Consider the following 22,583-nt stretch of genomic DNA (forward strand, 5'->3'; position numbering starts at 1 on the left):
CATCACAATGACAATTTTATTTTCCAAAACACCAAGAACTCATGAACACCCAATGTCAATGAACCAAAATGTCTTTTCAAAAAGATACAAATAAGTTAGTATCATAGTTAGTTTCGATCTTGAGCACACGCTGTGTAAAGATCAGTATATATCTCAGTTATAAATACAGACTTTATTCTCTTGAACAAGTCAGTGTTATTAATGCTGAGTTCGCCCTGTGCAAAGAGTACTTCGTACCACAATCGTAAAACGAAACTTTAACCTAATGAGTCAAGCTGTTGCAGTTCTGATCCTAAGGTCAGGTGCAGTTCAAACACTGGTAAGCATGAAAGTATTAATTAATATTATAGGAGCAATGAACACAGTTTTTGTTTGGGCCTTCCTGTCCTGGGCTTCATTTAATTGTTAACAAATGAACAATGTTGTCTTTTTTACCCCCTCCACCCCACAGCAGAGAGTGCCAGGAGAACATGAAGGGCAGAGTGAGAAAACTGGGTGGAGACTCCAACCTTTGGAATAACGAATATCTTTGAGATCTGTTATTGCTTTGTGCAGTAGTTAGCTGGACACATTCAGCAAGCAGCTGTATTTAAACTGTCACCATATATTTCATAAAGCAAACAAGAGCAGCTTTTCACTTATGGGAAACATTGAAACTTTTCCAAGCCAACAATCGCACAGTTCTACCACAGGTAAGAGAAAAATCACTTTTATCTTCAGTTAAGTGCTCGTTTATCTGAAGTACTGAATATCGCCGTGGCAATGGACTGAAGTGAAAACCTTCCTGCTTATTTTCTTTCTACTAATCCATGTATTCGTTGTTTGATTCAGCATATAATTTACCGAAACAAGTTTGAAATATTCACGAGGAGGTAAGTGCTTAATCCATTGTACCTTCAGACTGTTGGACCTCATTTTCTGATGGTAAATTGAAAGGGGGACAGGTAGCATTTTAAATATTGGAGATTGGTCCAACAGAAGATATTTTCTGTGAAAAGTCGGAGGCCGAGTGTACATTTGATGGAAGTTTATAAAGTCATGAGAGGCATAGATGGAGAATGCATCCGGTATCGTTCGTGCAGGGTCAACATGTTTAATACCAGAGGACATGGTTGAAGATAGCACGCTGTAACTTCAAAGAGGAGGGGCAGGGCCACTGCTTCTTTCACACCGATGTTGGGTATCTGGCAGACACTGTCATGCATGGAGAGGCAATTAAGGAGTTCTACATTGGCAGATGAATAGGCATATAATGGAGAGTTCTCATCCTCAACCTCCAAATCACTTTCTCTGTAGTCAATACACTTTATCCTATGTTCTCTTATTGTTTTACCTTATACCACCTCACTGCACCGGACCAAAATTTAATTTATATGAACGGTGTGCCAGATAAGCTTTTCACTCGACTTCAGTACATGTGGCGCTAACCAGTCAGTACATTTCCATGTACTTGTATATTGTGTAAGCAGATGTGAACAGTTTAGTATTTCAGTAATTTTAATCCTTGAGATCGTCCTTTATTGCATAAATCATCGTTGCTCTGCTTAAAAGCAAAAATTATGAACCCCACTCGGAACTTCAAAATGTTTCACTCACTGCACCTCATAATGCTGAATCTGCCTATCACTGCTTTAATACCGTATAATGATTCGGAATCCATTGACAATGCCTTATGTAATGCCCCAAGATGCACAAACTGCTTTGCGGCCTTTCTATTCAACAGACAACCCCATTTCCCCCATTCCTGCACAAGAGGAATCGCGTTTCCATAGCCCATTCCACCTCTAGCTTCAATAACATCCCTGGTATTGAACTACAGGGCAAGTCAACTTGTTATTAATCTGAACAATTTATGTATCCTGTTACCTGGAACCTATCTCACCATCAATCATTACCAAAGATCAATATCTGGCAATTCAAAATATCTTCAAAAACTTCCCATTTCTTGGTGATCAAAAAAGATTATGGCATTTCAGTTCAGGTTGTTGACTGCTTTGTAACCATACAGGATATATCTCCTGTCCTCGGATTCTATGCAACGAATGATAAATCCCTGAATGCTTTGTGCACTGTCAATGGTTGTTAGTCGAACGGACGCTCTCACTGATTTAGCATTTCAATATTCCACTCATCTACCGCTTTGCTGAAGAGGATAATACTGTACTCTATTCAGTCGAGTGCGTAAGACAAGGGAACACAAACCATTCCTCATAGATGGATCAGAAGTGGAGAGAGTAAGCAATTTGAAGTTCTTGAGAGTAAATATCTAGTAGGACGTAACTTGGATGCAACATATGAATCCAATTAGAAAGTTGGCAACACAACAGCTATACTTCATTCAGAGTTATAGTAGATTTGGTTTGTTAAATAAAACTCTTGGACGACACTACAAATGCACCACCGAGAACATTCTGAATGGCTGCGTCACCTTCTGGTATGGGGGAGAAGGGTTACAGCTGAAGATAAAAGTAAGTTGCAGAAACGTGCAAAATTAGTCAGCTCAATGATGGGTGCTACCTTCCTTAATATCCAAGATTTCTTCAAGGAATGATGTCTCAGAAAGGTGCCGCCCATCACTAAGCACTCACACCACACAGGACATGCCCTGTTCTCATTGTTATTGCCGGCAAACCTGAAGGTGCACACTCAGCGATTCAGAAGCAGTCGCCCCCCCCACCCTCCCCCAACCTTCACCACCATTTGATTTCTAATTGGGCATTGAACTCATGGACACGACGTCACTATTTTAAGATTTTCTTTCTTTTGCACAAATCATTTTCAGAAGCATAGAAACATAGAACATCTACAGCACTGTACAGGCCCTTCGGCCCACAAAGTTTTGCGGAACATGTCCCTACCTTAGAGATTACTAGGGCTACCCCAGCCCAATATTTAATGAAGCTCTATGTACCTATCCAAAAGTCTCTTATAAAACCCTATCTTATCCACTGCCACCACCATTGCCGGCTGCCCATTCCATGCACACACCACTCTCTGCATAAAAAAAATACCCCTGACATCTCCTCTGTAACTACTGCCAAACACCTTAAACCTGTGCCCTCCAGTCGCAGCCATTTAAGCCTTGGGAACCACGATCAATGCCTCTCATCAGCATATTCACCTTTATCAGGTCACCTCTCATCCTCCATCTCTCCAAGGAGAAAAGGTCGAGTTCACTCAACCTATCCTCATGCTCCCCACTCCAGGCGACATCCCTGTAAATCTCCTCTGCATCCTTTCTATGGTTTTTACATTCTCCTTGCAGTGAGGCGACCAGAACTGAACAGAGTACTGTTAAGTGGGGTCTGACCAGGGTCCTATAGAGCTACATCATTACCTCTCGGCTCCTAAATTCAATTCCACGTTTGATGAAGGGCAATACACCATACGCCTTCTTAACCACAGAGTCAACCTGCGCAGCGGCTTTGAGCGTCCTATGGACTTGGACCCCAAGATCTCTCTGATCCCCCATACTGCCAAGAGTCTTAACATTAATACTATATTCTGCCATCATAATTGACCTGCCAAAATGAACTACTTCACACTTAATTGGGTTAAACCCCATCTGCCACTCTTCAGCCCAGTTTTGCATCCTGTCAGTGTCCCGGTGTAACCTCTGACAACCCTCCACACTATCCACAACACTCCCAACCTTTATACCCTCAGCAAACCTACTAACCCATTGCTCCACTTCCTCATCCAGATCATTTATAAAATTCATGAAGAAAAACGGTCCCAGAACAGAACCCTGAGGCACACCACTGGTCACCGACCTCCATGCAGAATATGACCCATCTACAAACACTCTTTGCCTTACGTGGGCGAGCCAGTTCTGGATCCACAAAGCGATGCGCCCTTGGATCCCATAGCTCCTTACTTTCTCAATAAGCCTTGCGTGGAGAACCTTATCAAATGCCTTGCTGAAATCCATATACACTACATCATCTACTCTGCCTTCATCAATATGTTTAGTCACACCCTTAAAAAATTTAATCAGGCTAGTAAGGTACGACCTGCCCTTGACAAAGCCATGCTGACTATTCCTAATCATATTATACCTCTCCAAATGTTTATAAATCCTGCCTCTCAGGATCTTCTCCATTTTTAGTTAACTATTACTTCGGTGGTTGGTAAGTTGATGGAGAAGATGCTGAGAGACTCATATCTGCAACAGGCAGTGTAAAAGTGTCACAAACTTGACGGTCATGACATTATCAACCTCGCTAGTTAGCGTTCGCACCTTTTCTCATGTTGGCAACTTTTGCTTTTGCATTTGCCAGTTCTTCTGGCACATCGCCATCAGTTTCTATATGTGCTGTTGTTTTCATCTCGCTACCATCTAATCCAGTTTCATATCAGAACTACCTTCCCTCCGAGATTGACATACTCAGAACTGTGGTATGAAATGTCAGCACGATAAGCATTAAGGCGGCACGGCATAGAGGCATAGAGGTTAGCACAACAGTTTCCAGTACAGGCGATACGGGTTCAAATCCCGCCGCTTACTGTATGGATTTCTCCTTGTGACCACGTGTGTGTTTGCTCTAATCACTGTGAAAGCAAACACAGAATTTAATTGCAGCATGGTGCACTGCTTATGGAGTAGCCAATCCTTTTTAATGCAATCAGGTTCATCCGCACACTTCCCTCTTCACAAATCACACAACAATATCTGCTGTATCTGATCTGCGGTCACCAGAGATGTTTTGGTTGTAGCTGCTTTACTGTACGTCTCTGAAGAGGACTTCCAAATTTGATAGTTTGTTTCATGTGTACTGCACAGCCGGTTGTTTCTGAAGGGTGGGCATTACCGTTCTGAGCAGCACCGTTTCAGGCTTAACACTAAAGAATCAATAAAAGAGATTCATTTGTTTTGGGTCATGCTGGCATCCCATATGACCTATTTGACCGTCAGCCCGTTCAGTTGCACCAATATTGCATTTTGAGGTTTTTGAACAGCCCCAGTATATTTTCATTAAATCTCCTACCGCACAATTACAGACGATGAAAAATACACAATGTCAGGATACTAGCCAATGTGCATACTGTATCTTTGTTTCCCAAATAGAGAATCTCCAGATCCCCTATGATTTATCTGGTCAGATTCGCATTTCTGAAAGCTGTCTCTAAAATCTGCCGTCTCTCTGTATAATTCAGTTCTGTCACGACAGTAATGCTCAATGTGATGAACCTTGGTTGAACTCACTTTACAGTAAGAACAACATTTCAAAGCTAAGGATATCACTGCTTGATTCACTACTCAGTTTGCGGCCTTAAAAATTACAATAACATATTAATGTAATCACTGTGAAAGCAAACACAACATTTCCTTCGAGTCCCTTGCATTCATGTGCTTGCCTTCACAAACCGGTGTACAAGGGTATTGAGTTCTCATTTCATTTGCCACATTCCCTATACATCCTGCACAGTCTATCCACTAAAGTGAATGACCAGACAGAGATTAACCCGAATGGCCTAACTCTGCCAATGGACATTACAATACATTTGACCTGACTTTGCTCACTCTGTCAACACATTGAAAACTATTTGGAGCTTCTCTGCGTCTCCTAGCTACCCTTACACTCAGCATAGGTACGTTCGTGATCTTTGATTTCTAATGGTTAATTTCCCGATCCACTTCATAAGTGTGGAAAAAGGATAGTTAAGTTAGCATTTGATAGCAAGGTTACTTCCGCTACAGAGGTGATTCCTCTTCGGCGTGATCCCAGGACTCGTTTCAGCTCTTTTGAAATCAATTCCACCTTAGGGTGCTCGGCCATGTCCTGGACTTGATAAGATTTAATGATGCAGATACAGTATCAGAATCAGAATCAGGTTAAATATCAGTACAATGAAATAGATGCTAAGTAAATATAGAGGAATACGGAATTACAGTAAATATATACATAATAGAAACATAGAAAACTGCAAAATACAGGCCCTTCGGCCCACAAAGTTGTAGCCGAACATCTCCCTACCTTAGAAATTACTAGGCCTACCCATAACCCTCTACTTTTCTAAACTTCATCTACCCATCCAAAAGTTTCTGAAAACATAAAACATAGAAGTGGAGGGAGAAGGGATTAGAGAGGGGGAGGGAGTACATAGGACATAGAATAGTACAGCACATTACAGGCCCTTCAGCCCACAATGTTGTATCAACCCTCAAACCCTGCCTCCCATATAATCCCCACCTTAAATTTGTCCATATACCTGTCTAGTAGTCTCTTAAACTTCACTAGTGTATCTTCCTCCACCACTGTCTCAGGCAGAGCATTCCGCGCACCAACCTCTCTCTGAGTGAAAAACCTTCCACTAATATCCCCCTTGAACTTCCCTCCCCTTACCTTAAAGCCATGTCCTCTTGTATTGTGCAGTGGTGCCCTGGGGAAGAGGTGCTGGCTGTCCACTCTATCTAATCCTCTTAATATCTTGTATGCCTCTATCATGTCTCCTCTCATCCTCCTTCACTCCAAAGAGTAAAGCCCAAGCTCCCTTAATCTCTGATCATAATCCATTCTCTCTAAATCAGGCAGCATCCTGGTAAATCTCCTCTGTACCCTCTCCAATGCTTCCACATCCTTCCTATAGTGAGGCGACCAGAACTGGACTCAGTACTACAAGTGTGGCCTAACTAGAATTTTATAGAGCTGCATCATTACAACGCATCTCTTAAACTCCATCCCTCGACTTATGAAAGCTAACAACCCATAAGCTTTCTTGACTACCCTAACTACCTGTGAGGCAACTTTCAGGGATCTGTGGACATGTACCCCCAGATCCCTCTGCTCCTCCACACTACCAAATATCCTGCCATTTACTTTGTACTCTGCCTTGGAGTTTGTCCTTCCAAAGTGTACCACCTCACTCTTCTCTGGGTTGAACTCCATCTGCCACCTCTCAGCCCACTTCTGCATCCTATCAATGTCTCTCTGCAATCTTAGACAATTCTCTACACGATCTACAACATCACCAACCTTTGTGTCGTCGGCAATCTTGCCAACCCACTCTCCTACCCTCACATCCAGGTCATTAATACAAACCAAAAAAAGTAGAAGTCTCAGAACAGATACTTATGGGACACCGCTAGTCACAACCCTCCAATCTGAATGTTCTCCTTCCTCTGCCTTCTGCAGGCAAGCCAATTCTGAATCCACCTGGCCAAACTACCCTTCATCCCATGCCTTCTGACTTTCTGAATAAGCCTACCATGTGGAACCTTGTCAAATGCCTTACTAAAATCCATGTAGATCACATCCACTACACTACACTCATCTTTATCCCTGGTCACCTCCTCAAAGAACTCTATCAGGCTTGTTAGACACGGCCTGACCTTCACAAAGCCATGCGGACTGTCCCTGATCAGACCAAGATTCTCTAAATGCCCATAGAATCTATCTATAAGAATCTTTTCCAACAGCTTTCCCACCAAAGTTGTAAGGCTCACTGGTTTATAATTACCCGGACAGTCCTTACTCCCTTTCTTGAACAAGGGGACAACATTCGCCTTCCTCCAATCCTCCAGTACCATTCCCGTGGACAACGAGGACATAAAGATCCTAGCCAGAGGCTCAGCAATCTCTTCCCTTGCCTCGTGGAGCAGCCTGGGGAATATTCCGTCACGCCCCGGGGATCTATCTGTCCTAATGTATTTTAACAATTCCAGCACCACCTCTCCCTTAATATCAACATGCTCCAGAACATCAACCTCACTCATATTGTCCTCCCCGTTATCAAGTTCCCTCTCATTGGTGAATACTGAAGAGAAGTATTCATTGAGGACCTCGCTTACTTCCACAGCGTCCAGGCACCTCTTCCCACTTTTATCTCTAATTGGTCCTACCCTCACTCCTGTCATCCTTTTCTTCTTCACATAATTGAAGACTGCCTTGGGGTTTTCCTTTGCCCTACTCACCAAGGCCTTCTCAGCCTTCTTGCTCTTCTCAGTCCCTTCTTAAGCTCCTTTCTTTCTCCCCTATGTTCCTCAATAGACCCATCTGATCATTGCTTCCTAAACCTCATGTATGCTGACTTCTTCCACCTGACTAGATTTTCCACCTCACTGGTCACCTATGGTTCCTTCACCTTACCATTCTTTATCTTCCTCACCGGGACAAACTTATCCCTAACATCCTGCAAGAGATCCCTAAACATCGACCACATGTCCATGGTACATTTCCCTGCAAAAACATCATCCCAATTCACACCCACAAGTTCTAGCCTTATAGCCTCATAATTTGCCCTTCCCCAATTAAAAATTTTCCTGTCCTCTCTGATTCTATCCCTTTCCATGATAATGGTAAAGGCCAGGGAACCGTGATCACTTTCCCCCAGATGCTCACCCACTGACAGATCTGTGACCTGACACGGTTATTTACCTATTACTAGATCTAGTATGGCATCCCTCCTAGTCAGTCTGTCAACACACTGTGACCGGAATCCATCCTGGACACACTTAACGAACTCTGCCCTATCCAAATCCTGGGAACTAATCAAGTACAAATCAATATTAAGGAAGTTAAAGTCACCCATGATAACAACCCTGTTATTTTTGCACCTTTCCAAAATCTACCTCCCAATCTGCTCCTTGGTATCTCTGCTGCTACCAGGGGGCCTATATAATACCCCCAATAGAGTGACTGCTCCCTTCCCGTTCCTGACTTCCACCCACACTGACTCAAAATAGGATCCTGCTACTTTACCCACCATTTCTGTAGCTGTAATAGTATCCCTGACCAGTAATGCCACCCCCTCTCTTTCCCCCCCTCTCTATTCCTTTTAAAACACTGAAATCCAGGAATATTGAGAATCCATTCCTGCCCAGGTGCCAGCCAAGTCTCCCTAATGGCCACTACATCATAACTCCACGTATGTATCCAAGCTCTCAGTTCATCACCTTTGTTCCTGATGCTTCTTGCATTGAAGTACACACACTTTAGCTCGTCTACCTTACTACCTTTATACCCTTTATTCTGCATCTCTTTCCTCAAAGCCTCTCTATATGATAGATCTGGCTTTACTCCATGCAATTCCTTTACTGCTCTATCGCTCCAGGTCTATTCCCCCTTGCAAGTTAGTTTAAACCCTCCCGAACCATGCTAGCAAACCTACCTGCAAGGATATTGCTTATTGCACCCCCTCGAGTTCAGGTGCAACCCATCCAATCTGTACAGGTCCCACCTTCCCCAGAAGATATCCCAATGATCCAAAAATCTAAAACCCTGCCCCCTGCAACTCCTCAACCACGCGTTCAACTGCCTTCTCCTCCAATTCTTACCATCACTATCATGTAGCACTGGCAGCAATCCTGAGAATGCCACCCTTGAGGTCCTGTTCTTCAGCCTTCTGCCTAGTTCCCGAAACTCACACTTCAGGACCTCATCCCTCTTCCTGCCTATGTCATTGGTACCAACATGTATCACGACTTCTGGTTGCTTTCCCTCTTGTACTAAGATGTCAGGCAACCGGTCAGAGACATCCCGGACCCTGGCACCCGGGAGGCAACAAACCATGCGGGTGTCCTTCTCACGTCCACAAAATCTCCTGTGTGCTCCCCTGACTGTTGAGTCTCCAATGACGACAGCTCTCCAATTCTCCGTCCCATCCTTCTGCCCCAGATTGTCAGACTCAATGCCAGAGGCCCTGCCACTGTGGCTCACACCTGGTTGGTCGTCTTTGCCAACAGTATCCAGGATGGGAAACTTATTATTCAGGGGATTGGCTACACGGGAGCTCTGCACAACCTGTCTACTCACCTTCGCTTCCCCCCTCCCCCCCCCCCGACTGTCACCCAATGACTTGCTTCCGGCAGCCTAGGTGTGATGACCTCCCTGTAGCTCTAATCTATGACTGCCTCATTTTCCCTTATGTGTTGAAGGTCATCCAGCTGCTGCTCCAGATTCCTCACATGGTCTCCCAGATTGCCCAGCCGCATGCACTTCCGACAGATGTGACTCTACGGTAGAGGGGATTTCCCCCAAGATTGCCACATCTGACAGGAGAAGAACATCACCGTCTCAGGAGGCATTGTAAAGATGAACTGGGGACAAACTCGTCCTCCACCTCTTCTCGTCGAAGCCTCTCGAGTCAAAGCCTCAAAGCTCCACTCCTTCACTGGCCCACTCACTCACTGGCCGCTTTCCACAAAAGACCCTATCATATCTGCCTCCCCCACCATTTCTGGCACTCTCTACTCTCTGAGAAAAAGACTTAACCCCTCTGTTTTTGACAGAACATTATGGGCCGAAGGGCCTGTATTGTGCTGTAGTTTTTCTCTGTGTCTACACCTCTATTAGGTCAGCTCTCATCCTCCGCTGCTCCAAGAGGAAAAGGCCAAGTTCGCTGATAGTATTTTAATAATGCATGCTTCCCAATCCAGGCAATATCCTTGTAAATCTCCCCTGCACCCTTTCTATGGCTTCCACAACCTCCCTGTTGTAAGAGAATCAGATCTGACCACAGTGCTCCAAGTGGGGTCTGACCAGGGTCTTATATAGCTGCAACATTACCTCTCGACTCCTAAATTCAATTCCACGATTGATGAAGGGCAATACACCATACGTCTTCTTAACCACAGAGTCAACATGCGCATCTGCTTTGAGTGTCCTATAGACTCGGACACTAAGATCCCTCTGCTCCTCCACACAACCAAAAGTCTTATCATTCATAATATATTCTGCCATCGTATTGGACTTCACATTTACCTGGGTTGAACTCCATCTGCCACTTCTCCGCCCAGTTTTGCATTATATCGATGTCCCGCTGTAACCTCAGACAGCTCTCCACACTATCCACAGCACCTCCAACCTTTGTGTCCTCAGAAAACTTACTAACCCATCGCTCCACTTCCTCATCCGGGTCAGCCAAACGTGAGATGATGCACTTTCCCAGATCAAATATAAAGGGACAGTGTCAGGTCAATGGGATGATCGTCAACAGTCTTGATGCATGTGGAGCTCTCATGGTTCAAGTCCTGAAAGTGAAGTAAAGGTTTATAAATAAGGCGTAGACAGATAGATAGACGGATACTTCATTGTCTCAAAAACAATTACGGTGTCACAACGGTGTTATAGGAGAACAAATATTACTAATCAGCAGAGGGTGGGAAACATTTTCCAGAATTACCAGAAATTTCCGTTTGGTGCTTCGTTCTACCACAGCCTCCAGTGCGTCCAGTTTGACTCCTGTTACACAGACCGCCTTTCTAATCATTTCATCCAGCTTGTTGACATCACCTGTGTTGATATCATTGCCCCAGCAAACCACTGTATAGGGGATTGCACTGGAAAGAGCAGGCTAGTAGAATATGTGAAGGAGAGGCCTGTGTACTCAAAAGATAGCAGTCTCCTCAGGAAGTAGAGGTGTCTCTGGCCCTTCTTGTACACACCCTCTGTGTTGGTGCTCCATTCAAGTCTTTCATACAGCTGCATCCCAGGTACTTGTAGGTCCTCAACATGATCTTACTATCATTCACATCGATTGTAAAAGAGAGCAGTGTAGCCTTAGTCTTCCTAAAGTCATCACCATCTCCTCTGTCTTACTGATGTTGAGCTGCAGATTAGTTTATAAAGTGTGATAAAGTCCTCCATGTGAGCTGCATGTTGCAGTTGTAGCAAGTGTCTGCAGTTAGGTATAAAATTAAGTTTCAGTCGAGGCATTATAGAAAAGAATGTCGAAGTTTTGGAGAGGATGTGAACCAGTTTATAGGGTTTATGAACATGAGAGAGCTGATACAAGAAGGAGATGCTGAAAAACATCTTATGTTTTCTCAAGGGCAGAACAGACTGAAGGGGCCATGATTAAATGCTTCAAGATGATGAGAGGTAAATACAGAGTTAACAGAGAGAATCCTTTTCCCAGGTTTGAAATATCCAATACCATCGACAGATATTTACGCTATGACAAGTAAGCTGAAAGGAGAGTTGCACCAGTATTTTATGCAGAGTGGTCGATAACTTGAGTGCGATGCCCGTAGTGGGGATGGAGGAAATATGATAGAGAGTACCATAGAACCATAGAACATTACAGCACAGAAACAGGCCTTTTGACCCTTCTTGTCTGTGCAGAACCATTTTTCTACCTAGTCCCACTGACCTGCACTTGGACCATATCCCTCCATACCCCTCTCATCCATGTACCTATCCAAGTTTTTCTTAAATGTTGGAAGTGAGCCCACATTTACCACTTCATTTGGCAGCTCATTCCACACTCCCACCACTCTCTGTGTGAATAAGGTGCCCCCTAATTTTCCCTTCAAACTTTTTCCCTTTCACCCTTAACCCATGTCCTCTGTTTTCTTTTCTCCCCTAGCCTCAGTGGAAAAAGCCTGCTTGCATTCACTCTATCTATACCTATCATAATTTTATATACCTCTACAAAGTCTCCCCTGATTCTTCTACGCTCCAGGGAATAAAGTCCTAAGCTATTCAACCTTTCTCTGTAACTCAGTTTCTCAAGTCCCCGCAAAATCCTTGTCAACCTTCTCTGCACTCTTTCAACCTTATTAAAATCCTTGCTGTAATTAGGTGACAGTACTACATAGAATACTCCAAATACTGCTCACCAATGCCTTATACAACCTCACCATAACATTCCAACTCTTATACTCAATACTTTGTAGGTGCCTCTTTGATCGTTGCATGACTTTGCAGATAATTTTGGTGTATGAGATGGAATCTAATGTAAACGAAGTGTTTAATTGGTTCTGCAAATCTTCGTTGGTTAAAGGTCCTACTACTGTGTTGTAATAGGAACATAGGAAACATACACCACAATACAGGCCCTTCGACCCACAATGCTTTGCCGAACATGTCCCTAACTTAGATCTACCTAGGCTTTACCTATCACTCTCTATTTTTCTAAGTTCCATGTAGCCATCCAGAAGTCTCTTAAAAGACCCTATCATTTCTGCCTCCACTACCGCCCCCGGCAGCCCATTCCACGCACTCACCACTCTCTGCGTAAAAAATAAATAAACAAACAAATAAATAAATTACCCTGATGTCTCCTCTGTACCTACTTCAAAGCGCCTTAAAACTATGCCCTCTCGTGCTAGCCATTTCAGCCCCGGGGAGGGGGTGGAGTGATACAGGCTCTGACTATCCACACGATCAACACCTCTCATTATCTTGTACATTTTGTAAAGTCACCTCTCATCCTCCGTCGCTCCAAGGAGGAAATGTCGAGTTCACTCAACCAATTCTCATAAGACATGCTCCCCAATGCAGGCAACTTCCTCGCAAATCTCCTCTGCACACTTTCTATGATTTCCATGTCCTTCCTGTAGTGAGGCGACCGGAATTGAGCACAGTACTTCAAGTGGGGTCTGACCAGGGTCCTATATAGCTGCAACATTACCTCTCAGCAGTTAAACTCAATCCCATGATTGATGAAGGGCAATGCACCGTATGCCTTCTGAACCACAGAGTCAACCTGTGTAGCAGCTTTGAGTGTCCTATGGATTCTGACTCCAAGACCCCTCTGATCCTCCACTCTGCCAAGTGTCTCACCATTAATTCTATATTCTGCCATCATAATTGACCTTCCAAAACAAACCACTTCACACTTATCTGGGTTGATCTCCATCTGCCACTTCTCAGCCCAGTTTTGCATCCTATCAATGTCCCTTTGTAACATTTGACAGCGCTCCATGTTACCCACAACACCCCCAACCATTGTGCCATTAGCAAATTTACGAACCCATCCTTCCACCTCCTCATCCAGGAGATTTATAAAAGTCACAAAGAGTAGAGATCCCAGAACAAATCCCTGAGACACAGCACAGGTCACCGGCCTCCATACAGTAAATGACCCGCCTACAACCATTCTTTCCCTTCTGTGCGCCAGCCAGTTCTGGATGCTCAGAGCAATGTCTCCTTGAAACCTATGCCTCCTTACTTTCTCAATAAGCCTTGCATGGGGTAACTTATCCAATGCCTTGCTAAAATCCATATACACTACATCTACGGCTCTACCTTCATCAATGTGGTTAGTCACATTCTCAAAAAATTCAGTCAGGCTCATAAGGCACGACCAGCCCTTGAAAAAGCCATACTGAGATTTTCTAACCATCTTAAGCCTCTCCAAAAATCCTAAGAAACATGTTCTCTACCAGCTTACCAACCACTGAAATAAGACTACTTGTTTATAAATCCTAGCTCCCTTTATTGAATAAAGGAACAAAATCCGCAACCGTCAAATCCTCCGGAACCTCTCCCATCCTCATTGATGTTGCAAAGATCATTGCCAGATGCTCAGCAATCTCTTCCCTCGCTTCCCACAGTAGCCTGGGGTACATCGCTTCCTACATGATACTTTCCAAAAGCTCCAGCACATCGCCTTTCTTAATCTTTTGTGTATCGGTAACTCCCTGAATGTAGCACAGGTCATTCTTATTCAAACATTTATTGATTTTGAGGGGGTTTCAGACTTCATTCTGTTCCTAATCAATCTGAGGTTTATCAAGGGGTTTAGAAGATCCTATCTATACCCAAACCTCAGGAATGCGAGAATAGTATCATTTAGTGACGATGAACATATTGTAATTGCTCTGCATTATCCTGACTGTTCATATTTTGTCTTTGGTTCTGTTGACAGATATACCAAAAATGAGAAAGTTCAAGCGCTTCACCTTCCGCTGTCTCCCGGTTCTGATGGTAATACTTGTACTTATGTATATAGTTCCAGGTATGTACGGCATGTCATATGAAGAGAATATGATCGCTCTGGGTCTGTATTTACTGGAGTTCAGAAGAATGAGGCGTGACATAATTGAAACCTTTCGGATCGTGCCAGGCCCTGATAGGGTGGATGTGTAGTGGGTGCTTTCTACGGCGGGAAATTTTAAGGCAAAAGGATACAGCCTCAGAATAGAGTGGTGTCCTTTCAAAATGGACACGATGAGGATATTTTCTTCGCTAGTGTGTGGTAGATCTGGGAATTTATTAACAAAGGCAGCTGTGGAGGTCAACTCTTTATGTATATTTAAGGCAGAGGTTGATAGAATCTTGATTGGTCCGGGCAAGAAGTGATACAGCGGAAAGTCAGGAGATTAGCTCTGAGAGGAAAGAAATGGATCAGCCATGACGAAATGGCAGAGTCGACTTAATGGGCAAAATGGCATAATTCTACTCCTTCATATGATGGTCTTATGTAAGGGTCCATTAATCGTCAATTGCACCACATCCTGAGCAGTTATTATCTCTTAAGCATCTCAAATAACCACTTAGAGATTAAGTAAAGTTCTGTTTTGCCCAATATTCAGCTTGAATTCGTTTTCTTCAGGATCCGCTGGGAAAATCATTTTCCAGAACCTTGCTCAGTAGCCTGTCATAGATCGAGTAAGAAAGGCCGAAAGTGGCTGAACTTCCCCTTAATGATACAGAAGACCTGTAGTGCCATTAATCAATTATCCGCCTTTAAAATATCATAGGAACAGGCTATGAAGCATTAAAATGGTTGTATATTAGGGGATCAATGCGAACAATCGGTGGCCACTTTATCTTTAGGAAGTACCTACTTCCCTAAAGAAAGTTGCCAATGATTGTATGCCCATAGTCTTCAGCTGCTGCATCCCATGCACTTCAAGGTTTCATGTTCCATGCATTCCGAGATGCTCCTCTAAACTCCACTGTTGTACTACATGCCAGTGGTGCAGTGCTAGCCAGAGCGCACGGAGCGCGTCCAGCACACATTTCAGAAAAAAGCCGAAATAAACAAGCTAATTAATTAGGTGCCTCCCAGGGTGATTTGAATATCTCAGAAACTGCTGATCTCCTGAGATTTTTACACATAACAGACTCTGGAGTTTACAAAGAATGGTGCCAGAAACAAAAAAAAATCTGGCAAGTGGACTTAACAAGATGTTACGCTCACAGAACAGCCATGATGTTGCTTCAAATCATTGCTCAATGAGGAAAGCATTAATCTGGAAGGGATAGAACGAAAGATATGATGAGGAGAAGTAGGAAGGAGGGATAAAGAGAATTAAAGTTACAGAAAATGAAAGTTAGAGAGGGGAGAGAATGAAAAAAACCATGAAAGAATGAATTACACATTAAAGAAAGAAATATACATGACAATAAACAAATAGGTATACAGGACTTCTGACGAAATTAACATAGTCTTTATATGAATTAACTGAGGAGACTAAAAACACAAAGTCATGAATATTTAATACCCATTGATGCTGGTTCAGGTCATTGTTCACTGAGGGAATGGAAAGAATGAAGCGAAAGAATTGATGAAGGAAGAAAGAATGGAGATAAAACGAAGGAACATGAAAGATAGTTAGAGTGCAAGAGAAAAATAAAGAGAGAGAAAAACGAAAGAAATATCCAAGAAAGAAGGAAATGTGCATGCAGATATATAGAGTTACTTTATGAAATGGACAACCTACATATTAACTCTCTAAGCTAACAAGGGAAATGATGAAACCTAACCGTACACAAGTGTGTCAAACTCTTTGGCTGTGGATTCATAAGGTATCTTCACATAGACACCTGGAATACAGAAATTCCTTTTGGGCCAGGCGATCCATTAAATCTGATATCCCCATGTAAACTAGGTTTGAATCAAGAATAGTGCAAATACGTTTAAATTTTACTATCAATGTCTCTGACAAAGTGCCTTTTCTATATAGTTAATATAGCTATGTCTATGACTCCCTCTGGTAGAATATTCATCTACAGTATGAATCCCACTCACAGGTACAATTGTGTCACATGTTGCTACAAAATATTTCGCCTCTCACCTTAAATATTGCCTCTCTAATTGTTGATACCCCAAGAGCGGGGGGTAAAATGTGAGAACATTTAATTAACTACGGCCTGTGTTATGTTACACTCTTCTATACGCTGACTCCTTACTCACTAAGGCACCAATGAATAATGTCCCGGACAACTGAAACTCACACTGATTAGGTCATCGAGTCCCCATCTTTGGTCTTCATACATCTTATTCTGTTCTTTATTGTGCTGTTCGCACAAAATGGCAAAATGGTCCATGAATGTTTAAAATGGAAGCACCAATTTTCTTTTCTCCACTGCAAATGAATCTCGCAAGAGAAAAAAAAATCTGATTCTGTTAAACTAATATCGAATACTAACTGCTGACAACACTTAGCAGGTCCATCCATTTCCATCTGTAGTGGCACATAGTCTTGGCCTACAAATAAATCTGTAAACTCCAAATGTTGTAGAAACTAGCCTGACTAGTATATACATATTTCAGATGTAGAATTTATGGTATTTTCATTAATATATTTGAATCTGATTTCAGACAAACATTGTCCAAGTGATCTGCTGACTAATTTTATTATTTTATTTGACATGAATTTAGATATATTCATTTCAAAGACAATGTCTGGGACCATACGACAAAGAGCACTAACCTCTGGGAATCTATTTAGAAAATGCCTCAGCGTGGCATTTCGATATAGTCATTTAATATATCATTTGATCAGAGAAGCATTTCTTCAGAGTTGCACGTCGTCTGAAATCGTTATTGCTGAGGGTTAATTTCCCACTGTGCACTTTTGGGTCGTGCATGGTAGCTTGCGGTCAGGGTGATGCTCGTACAGAGATTGGAGCTGGATTTAGAAGATATCAACATTAGTTTTGCATGTCCTGACCAGCAGCGTATGGGTCTCCTCAGCGTGTTCTGGTTCCCTCCTACAGTGCAAAGATGTGATGTCTAGGTAGCTTAATTAGCCATTGTAGAATGTGTTGTAAGGCAAGGCAAGGGAAATCTATTTGTAGAGCACCTTTCAAAGTGTATGCAGTTCAATGCATTTCAATGCAGTTCAAAGTGAAAGCAGTTTATACTTTACAAGATATAAACATCATAAATAAATTTGCGGACAATATTTAGAATAAAATCACACACAAAAATCAAGAAATAAAAGTTACAGTGCAGGAGATTCTAATTAAAAGCAAAAACAAAAAGAAAAGTTTTAAGCCTCAATTCAAAAGAGCTTATATTTGGGTCAGAATTCAAATCAACCTGAAGGTCATTCCAGATATGTGGAACATAGTAACTAAACGCTGATACGTTATATTTAGTTTTGCCCTTGTGGACAGCAAGGAGACCCGCCCCAGATGACCTGAAGGTCCACGTTACAGGAAGAGATCGATGTATTTTGGTCTTGGACCATTCAGTGCTTTATAAACCAGAAATAATATTTTAGTGTCAATCCTCTGATAGACAGGAAGCAATTGTAATGATCTGAGAAGTGGAGTGATGAGTTCTACGTTCTTTGTCTTAATGTGGACTGTCGCGGCAAAATTCTGAATGATAACAAGTGTTAAATATGTTGTTTACAGGACTGTATGGTTCATTGGGCTGGAAGGGTAGGCAATGCGCCATATCCCTAAATAAATAATTGCTTTCTTTCAAAACAAAGGCTTTAATATATATTCTGTTTATAGCGTTTTGCTTCTTTCTTCAGAAATACCTTTTTCATGTCAAACCTTGCACCATAAAGTGCCGTTACCTGGAAATATTTCAGTATTCTATTCATTTAGCATGAAGATTTTGTAACGTTATGACACTTTGCATATTTTATCTGTGATTAATTCATGTTCTAATCAAACATGTTTCAAACAGATAAGGGCTTGAAAACCTCTCCCCTTGCAATCAGGGATAGGCCCAGCAAACCCCAAAGAAATGCCCACAAAAGATATTTTGATATTTAGTGGCACACCTTATAAATCATGCAATGTTACATGTCTTTTGCATTGCAGATAGCATGAAGCTGTTCTTTATGCCTTTAATTTTGCTTGCTTGAATGTTATATTTTGAATTCAAAGCCATTGTAATTGTGCACATTGCAATATTTTCCCTGGGAGAATAATACTACAGAAATATCGTTTCTGAACGCATCCATGGTAAACTGTTGTTTTCAGCAGAGACCATGCCGGTATTTTATTTCATTGGTATACATATCTTGCAATGTTATCACGTCTGTTTTTCAGCCAAGTGACATATTTTCACCCCATCGTCAGTGTGTTCCAAACAAACTTTTTTTCGTTCTCTAGGAGATAACCGCCCGGTAATATTCAGGTCTTCTAAAGCAGCTGAAAGTTATGAATACCAAAGGAACTTGAGTGAATCAGGTACACAAGATCATGCAGCATATAATGCAGGAGATGAAAGCAAAACGGGTAAGTGGAAATTTCAGAAGCATTGGAGTACATCACAAGGTTTAGAGGAGTCGAATAAACATGATGCAGTTGGTTTCAAACTTTCCCACCCAGTAGTGAGTATCAGATATCTTGAGACTATTATGTGTTATATTGTGTAAAATTGGAACTCTGATATCTAGGTCGTTTGTTCTGGGAAACATTATAAGATACCTAAGAGAGATGAAACGAGAATGGCTGGTAGATGTCCTGAATATAGAATAACTCCCTGATGCTGCTTGAATTCATTGCTCAACAAAGAATTCATTGATCTGGATGCAATGAATGGAAATATTTGATGCAAGAAGCTGGGAAGGAAGGATGCAGAGAAAGAGACAGAAAATGAAAAAGGAAAGAGAATGCAAGAAAGAGAGAATGAGAGTGAAGAATACATGAGAGAAAGAAACAAACATGTAAATAAATAAAGATGCAGGAAGCTTACTGGAGTGAACAGAGAATGTAAAGTGTCTGTAAAAATATTCACACCACCCATAAGCTTTCATGTTTATTGTTTCAGAACATTAAATCACAGTTGATTTAATTTGGCTTTTTTGACACTGACCAACAGAAAAGTCTCTTTCGTGTCATAGTGAATACAAATTTCTACAAACTGGTCTAAATTGATATAAACTATCAGTGGAGACAATGAACATATTAAAGCTCAAAAGGACACAGATAGGAATCAAAAATCATTGGTCGTGTCTTTCGGTTAAATCCACATAGAACACAAAAGTCCCTTCCGCCCAGATGATGCAGTTTATAAAATATACTCAAATAAACCCGGCATAAATCTGTATTTGTCCACCTATCTCTACATTTTGCAATGCACCTAACTCTAAAAGTGTATTTTAATGTTAGTAATAATGCCATCTGAAGATCTTCGTGCTGTAAAATATTTATACATGCATCACGCTTATATTACAAATGTTAAGTTATATTTCACTATTGAATCTTTCACTACTCGCCCTAAGCATCGCCATACTAGTGGAAGGTTTTCCGTCTGTGGGACCACACTGTGGATGTGTGCCCTGTGTGACGTTATGCAGCTCCATAAGGTCAAACCTCATTCACTTATGGCCCAGTGACTGATGTCCGAGATTGCCTGAACTTCCACTTATTAATCAGTTGGTCCGGCATTATGTAGACTCTCTATACATATAGTTAAATGCATATGAGCAGTGACAACTCACAGAGAGGGATTGCATTAAAGGTGTTACTTTTCAGTTAGACCCGCGATCAAGATTGAAAAGGCGGAGATTCGCTGCAGTTTCCATGAGTTGGGCTGCGCCAAAGCAACGAGCGGGATTACTTAGGTTAATTTTTCATATTAGTTAATAAATTTAACACACATGCAAGTGGAGTGGCCATTGCTCTGAGTGTGCCAGTTTTAGAGTAGCGTTGACTCATTGGTATTGGGAGGTAAAGTATCTTGTAGGTTTCTCTCTTTTTGAGCTATTGGTTCATTCGTTGTCTGTTAGGGCGTAGCTATTCATTGAGAGCGTCACCGGGGCAGCATTTGTACTACGATTGACATGTTTATCATCTCGATAAACGTATCTGCAGCAGGTGCACGCAGCGGCAGCTCCCGAGAGATCGTATCAATGAATTGAATCTGCCGCTTGATTATCTTCAACCCATAAGGAAAAATGGTGAAACCACAGGGTTTTTCTCCCTAGTAATGACATCTTCATATCCTTCCGACGCCTGACACCTGGAATTTCCACCATACTGCCAGAGTCTCCAAAAGTTAAGTTGGTGCAAAATCCTGATTAAGTTCCTGAAGCATTTCCTTGTCCACCATTGTTACCACAGCAGCATCATTTTCCAGGGGTCCAATATCCACACTTGCCTCTCTTTTACACTTTATATATCTGAAGAAACTTTTCGTATCCTCTTCAATATACTTTTGTATCCTATCTTTACCTTCTTAATGATGTTTTAGTAGCATTTTGTTGGTTTTCTAAAGCTCCTTAATCCTGTAGATTCCCAATAACTTTTGCTCTATTACATGCTGTCTCCTTGGCTTTTATGTTGGCTGTGATTTCTCGTCAGCCATGGTTATGTCACCTTCTTTTTCTTTGGGATGTACATGCTCTTTCCATTCCGAATTTCTAAATTGCTTCCTTATATTAAAGTCCTTGCAACTCTGCGGACATCCCTGCAAGTGTTACTTTTCAATCAATTTAGGCCAAGCCCTTTCTCATGCCTTTCAAGTTCCCTTGAATCCTCCGTGATATGATATATCTGATATTAACTTTGCTTCTCAAATTTCAGGCAGAATAATATCATATTATGATCACTTCCCCTAAGAGTTCTTTTACCCCAAGTTCTCTAATCAATTACAGTTCAATGGACTACAGTCAATCCAAATTTGCTGATCTCGGTGTGGTCTCATCTATGAGCTGCTCTAAAATGCCATCTCGTAGACACTTTAGAAAATCATTCTCTTGAGATCCAGTAGCAACACGAAGTTCCAAATCTACCTGTACATTAAAATCCTTCGTGACTATAGTAACATTGACAATTGGACATGCATTTTCTATCTCCCATTGCAGTTTTTAGACAACACCCTTACTACTGTTAGGAGGTTTGTGTATAACTCTGATCAGTCTATTTTTACCCTTGCAATATCTCAGGTCTATCCACAAAGATTAAACACGTTCTGATGTCACCTCTTTCTAATGATTTATTTCACTTTTTGCCAATAGAGCCACATCATCCCCTCTGTCTACCTGACTGTCATTTTGATACAGTATGTACAAGACGATCACCCATGATTTCATTTCTATTTTTCTCAACAGCAGTTCCCACTAGTCCCTTCTACAGAAAGGTTTTGGGGGGGGGGGGGCTAGGTATACAGCTGAAAAACAGGACTTCAAAGGAAGTTGTCCCGGATTGCTAGCAGTGCCATGTGCCAGTGTGGGTAAGAATGGGATGGTGTGGCAGCTGAATGTGTGGCCGAGGAAGTGGAGCTGGTGTTAGTAGGAGTTCAAATTTCTAGACCATTGGGATCTGTTCTCGGGAAGCTACGGCCCTTACAAAAGGGAGAGGTTACACTTGAACGAGAGGGGGTTCAAAATCCTTGTGGGAATGTTTGCTCAAGATGTCCAGGAGGGTTAAGGTGATTTGGGATGTGTTGAGGAACTTGATATGTTTCAAAGTTTCAAAGGTACATTTAATGTCAGAGAAAAGTATGCAATATACATCCTGACATACTTTTTCTTCGCAACCATCCACAAAAACAGAGGAGTGCCACAGAGAATGAATGACAGTCAAATGTTAGAACCCCGAAGTCCCTTTCAGCTTCACTCTCTCCCGTGCGTAAGCGGCAGCAAGCAACACCCCTTTCCCCCTACCTGGAATAAAAAAGCATCGGTACCCACTCCGAGAACTGAAGTGTGCATC

General features: G+C 42.1%; 1 protein-coding gene across 1 annotated transcript in view; it reads left to right on the forward strand.

Annotated features, from left to right (window-relative positions):
• The first annotated feature begins 609 nt into the window (after window positions 1–609).
• LOC140721455 (NACHT, LRR and PYD domains-containing protein 13-like) overlaps window positions 610–22,583 on the forward strand; it is a 52,533-nt gene continuing 30,559 nt past the window's right edge. Inside the window, exons 1-5 of the mRNA XM_073036274.1 lie at window positions 610–692; window positions 832–872; window positions 11,773–11,822; window positions 14,596–14,685; window positions 19,035–19,160. Of these exons, the coding sequence (XP_072892375.1) occupies window positions 11,795–11,822; window positions 14,596–14,685; window positions 19,035–19,160 (244 nt within the window). The 5' untranslated portion in view covers window positions 610–692; window positions 832–872; window positions 11,773–11,794. The remainder of the gene's footprint in view (window positions 693–831; window positions 873–11,772; window positions 11,823–14,595; window positions 14,686–19,034; window positions 19,161–22,583) is intronic.

The sequence above is a fragment of the Hemitrygon akajei genome, unplaced genomic scaffold, assembly GCF_048418815.1.
Source record: "Hemitrygon akajei unplaced genomic scaffold, sHemAka1.3 Scf000055, whole genome shotgun sequence".
NCBI classification, from domain to species: Eukaryota; Metazoa; Chordata; class Chondrichthyes; order Myliobatiformes; family Dasyatidae; genus Hemitrygon; species Hemitrygon akajei.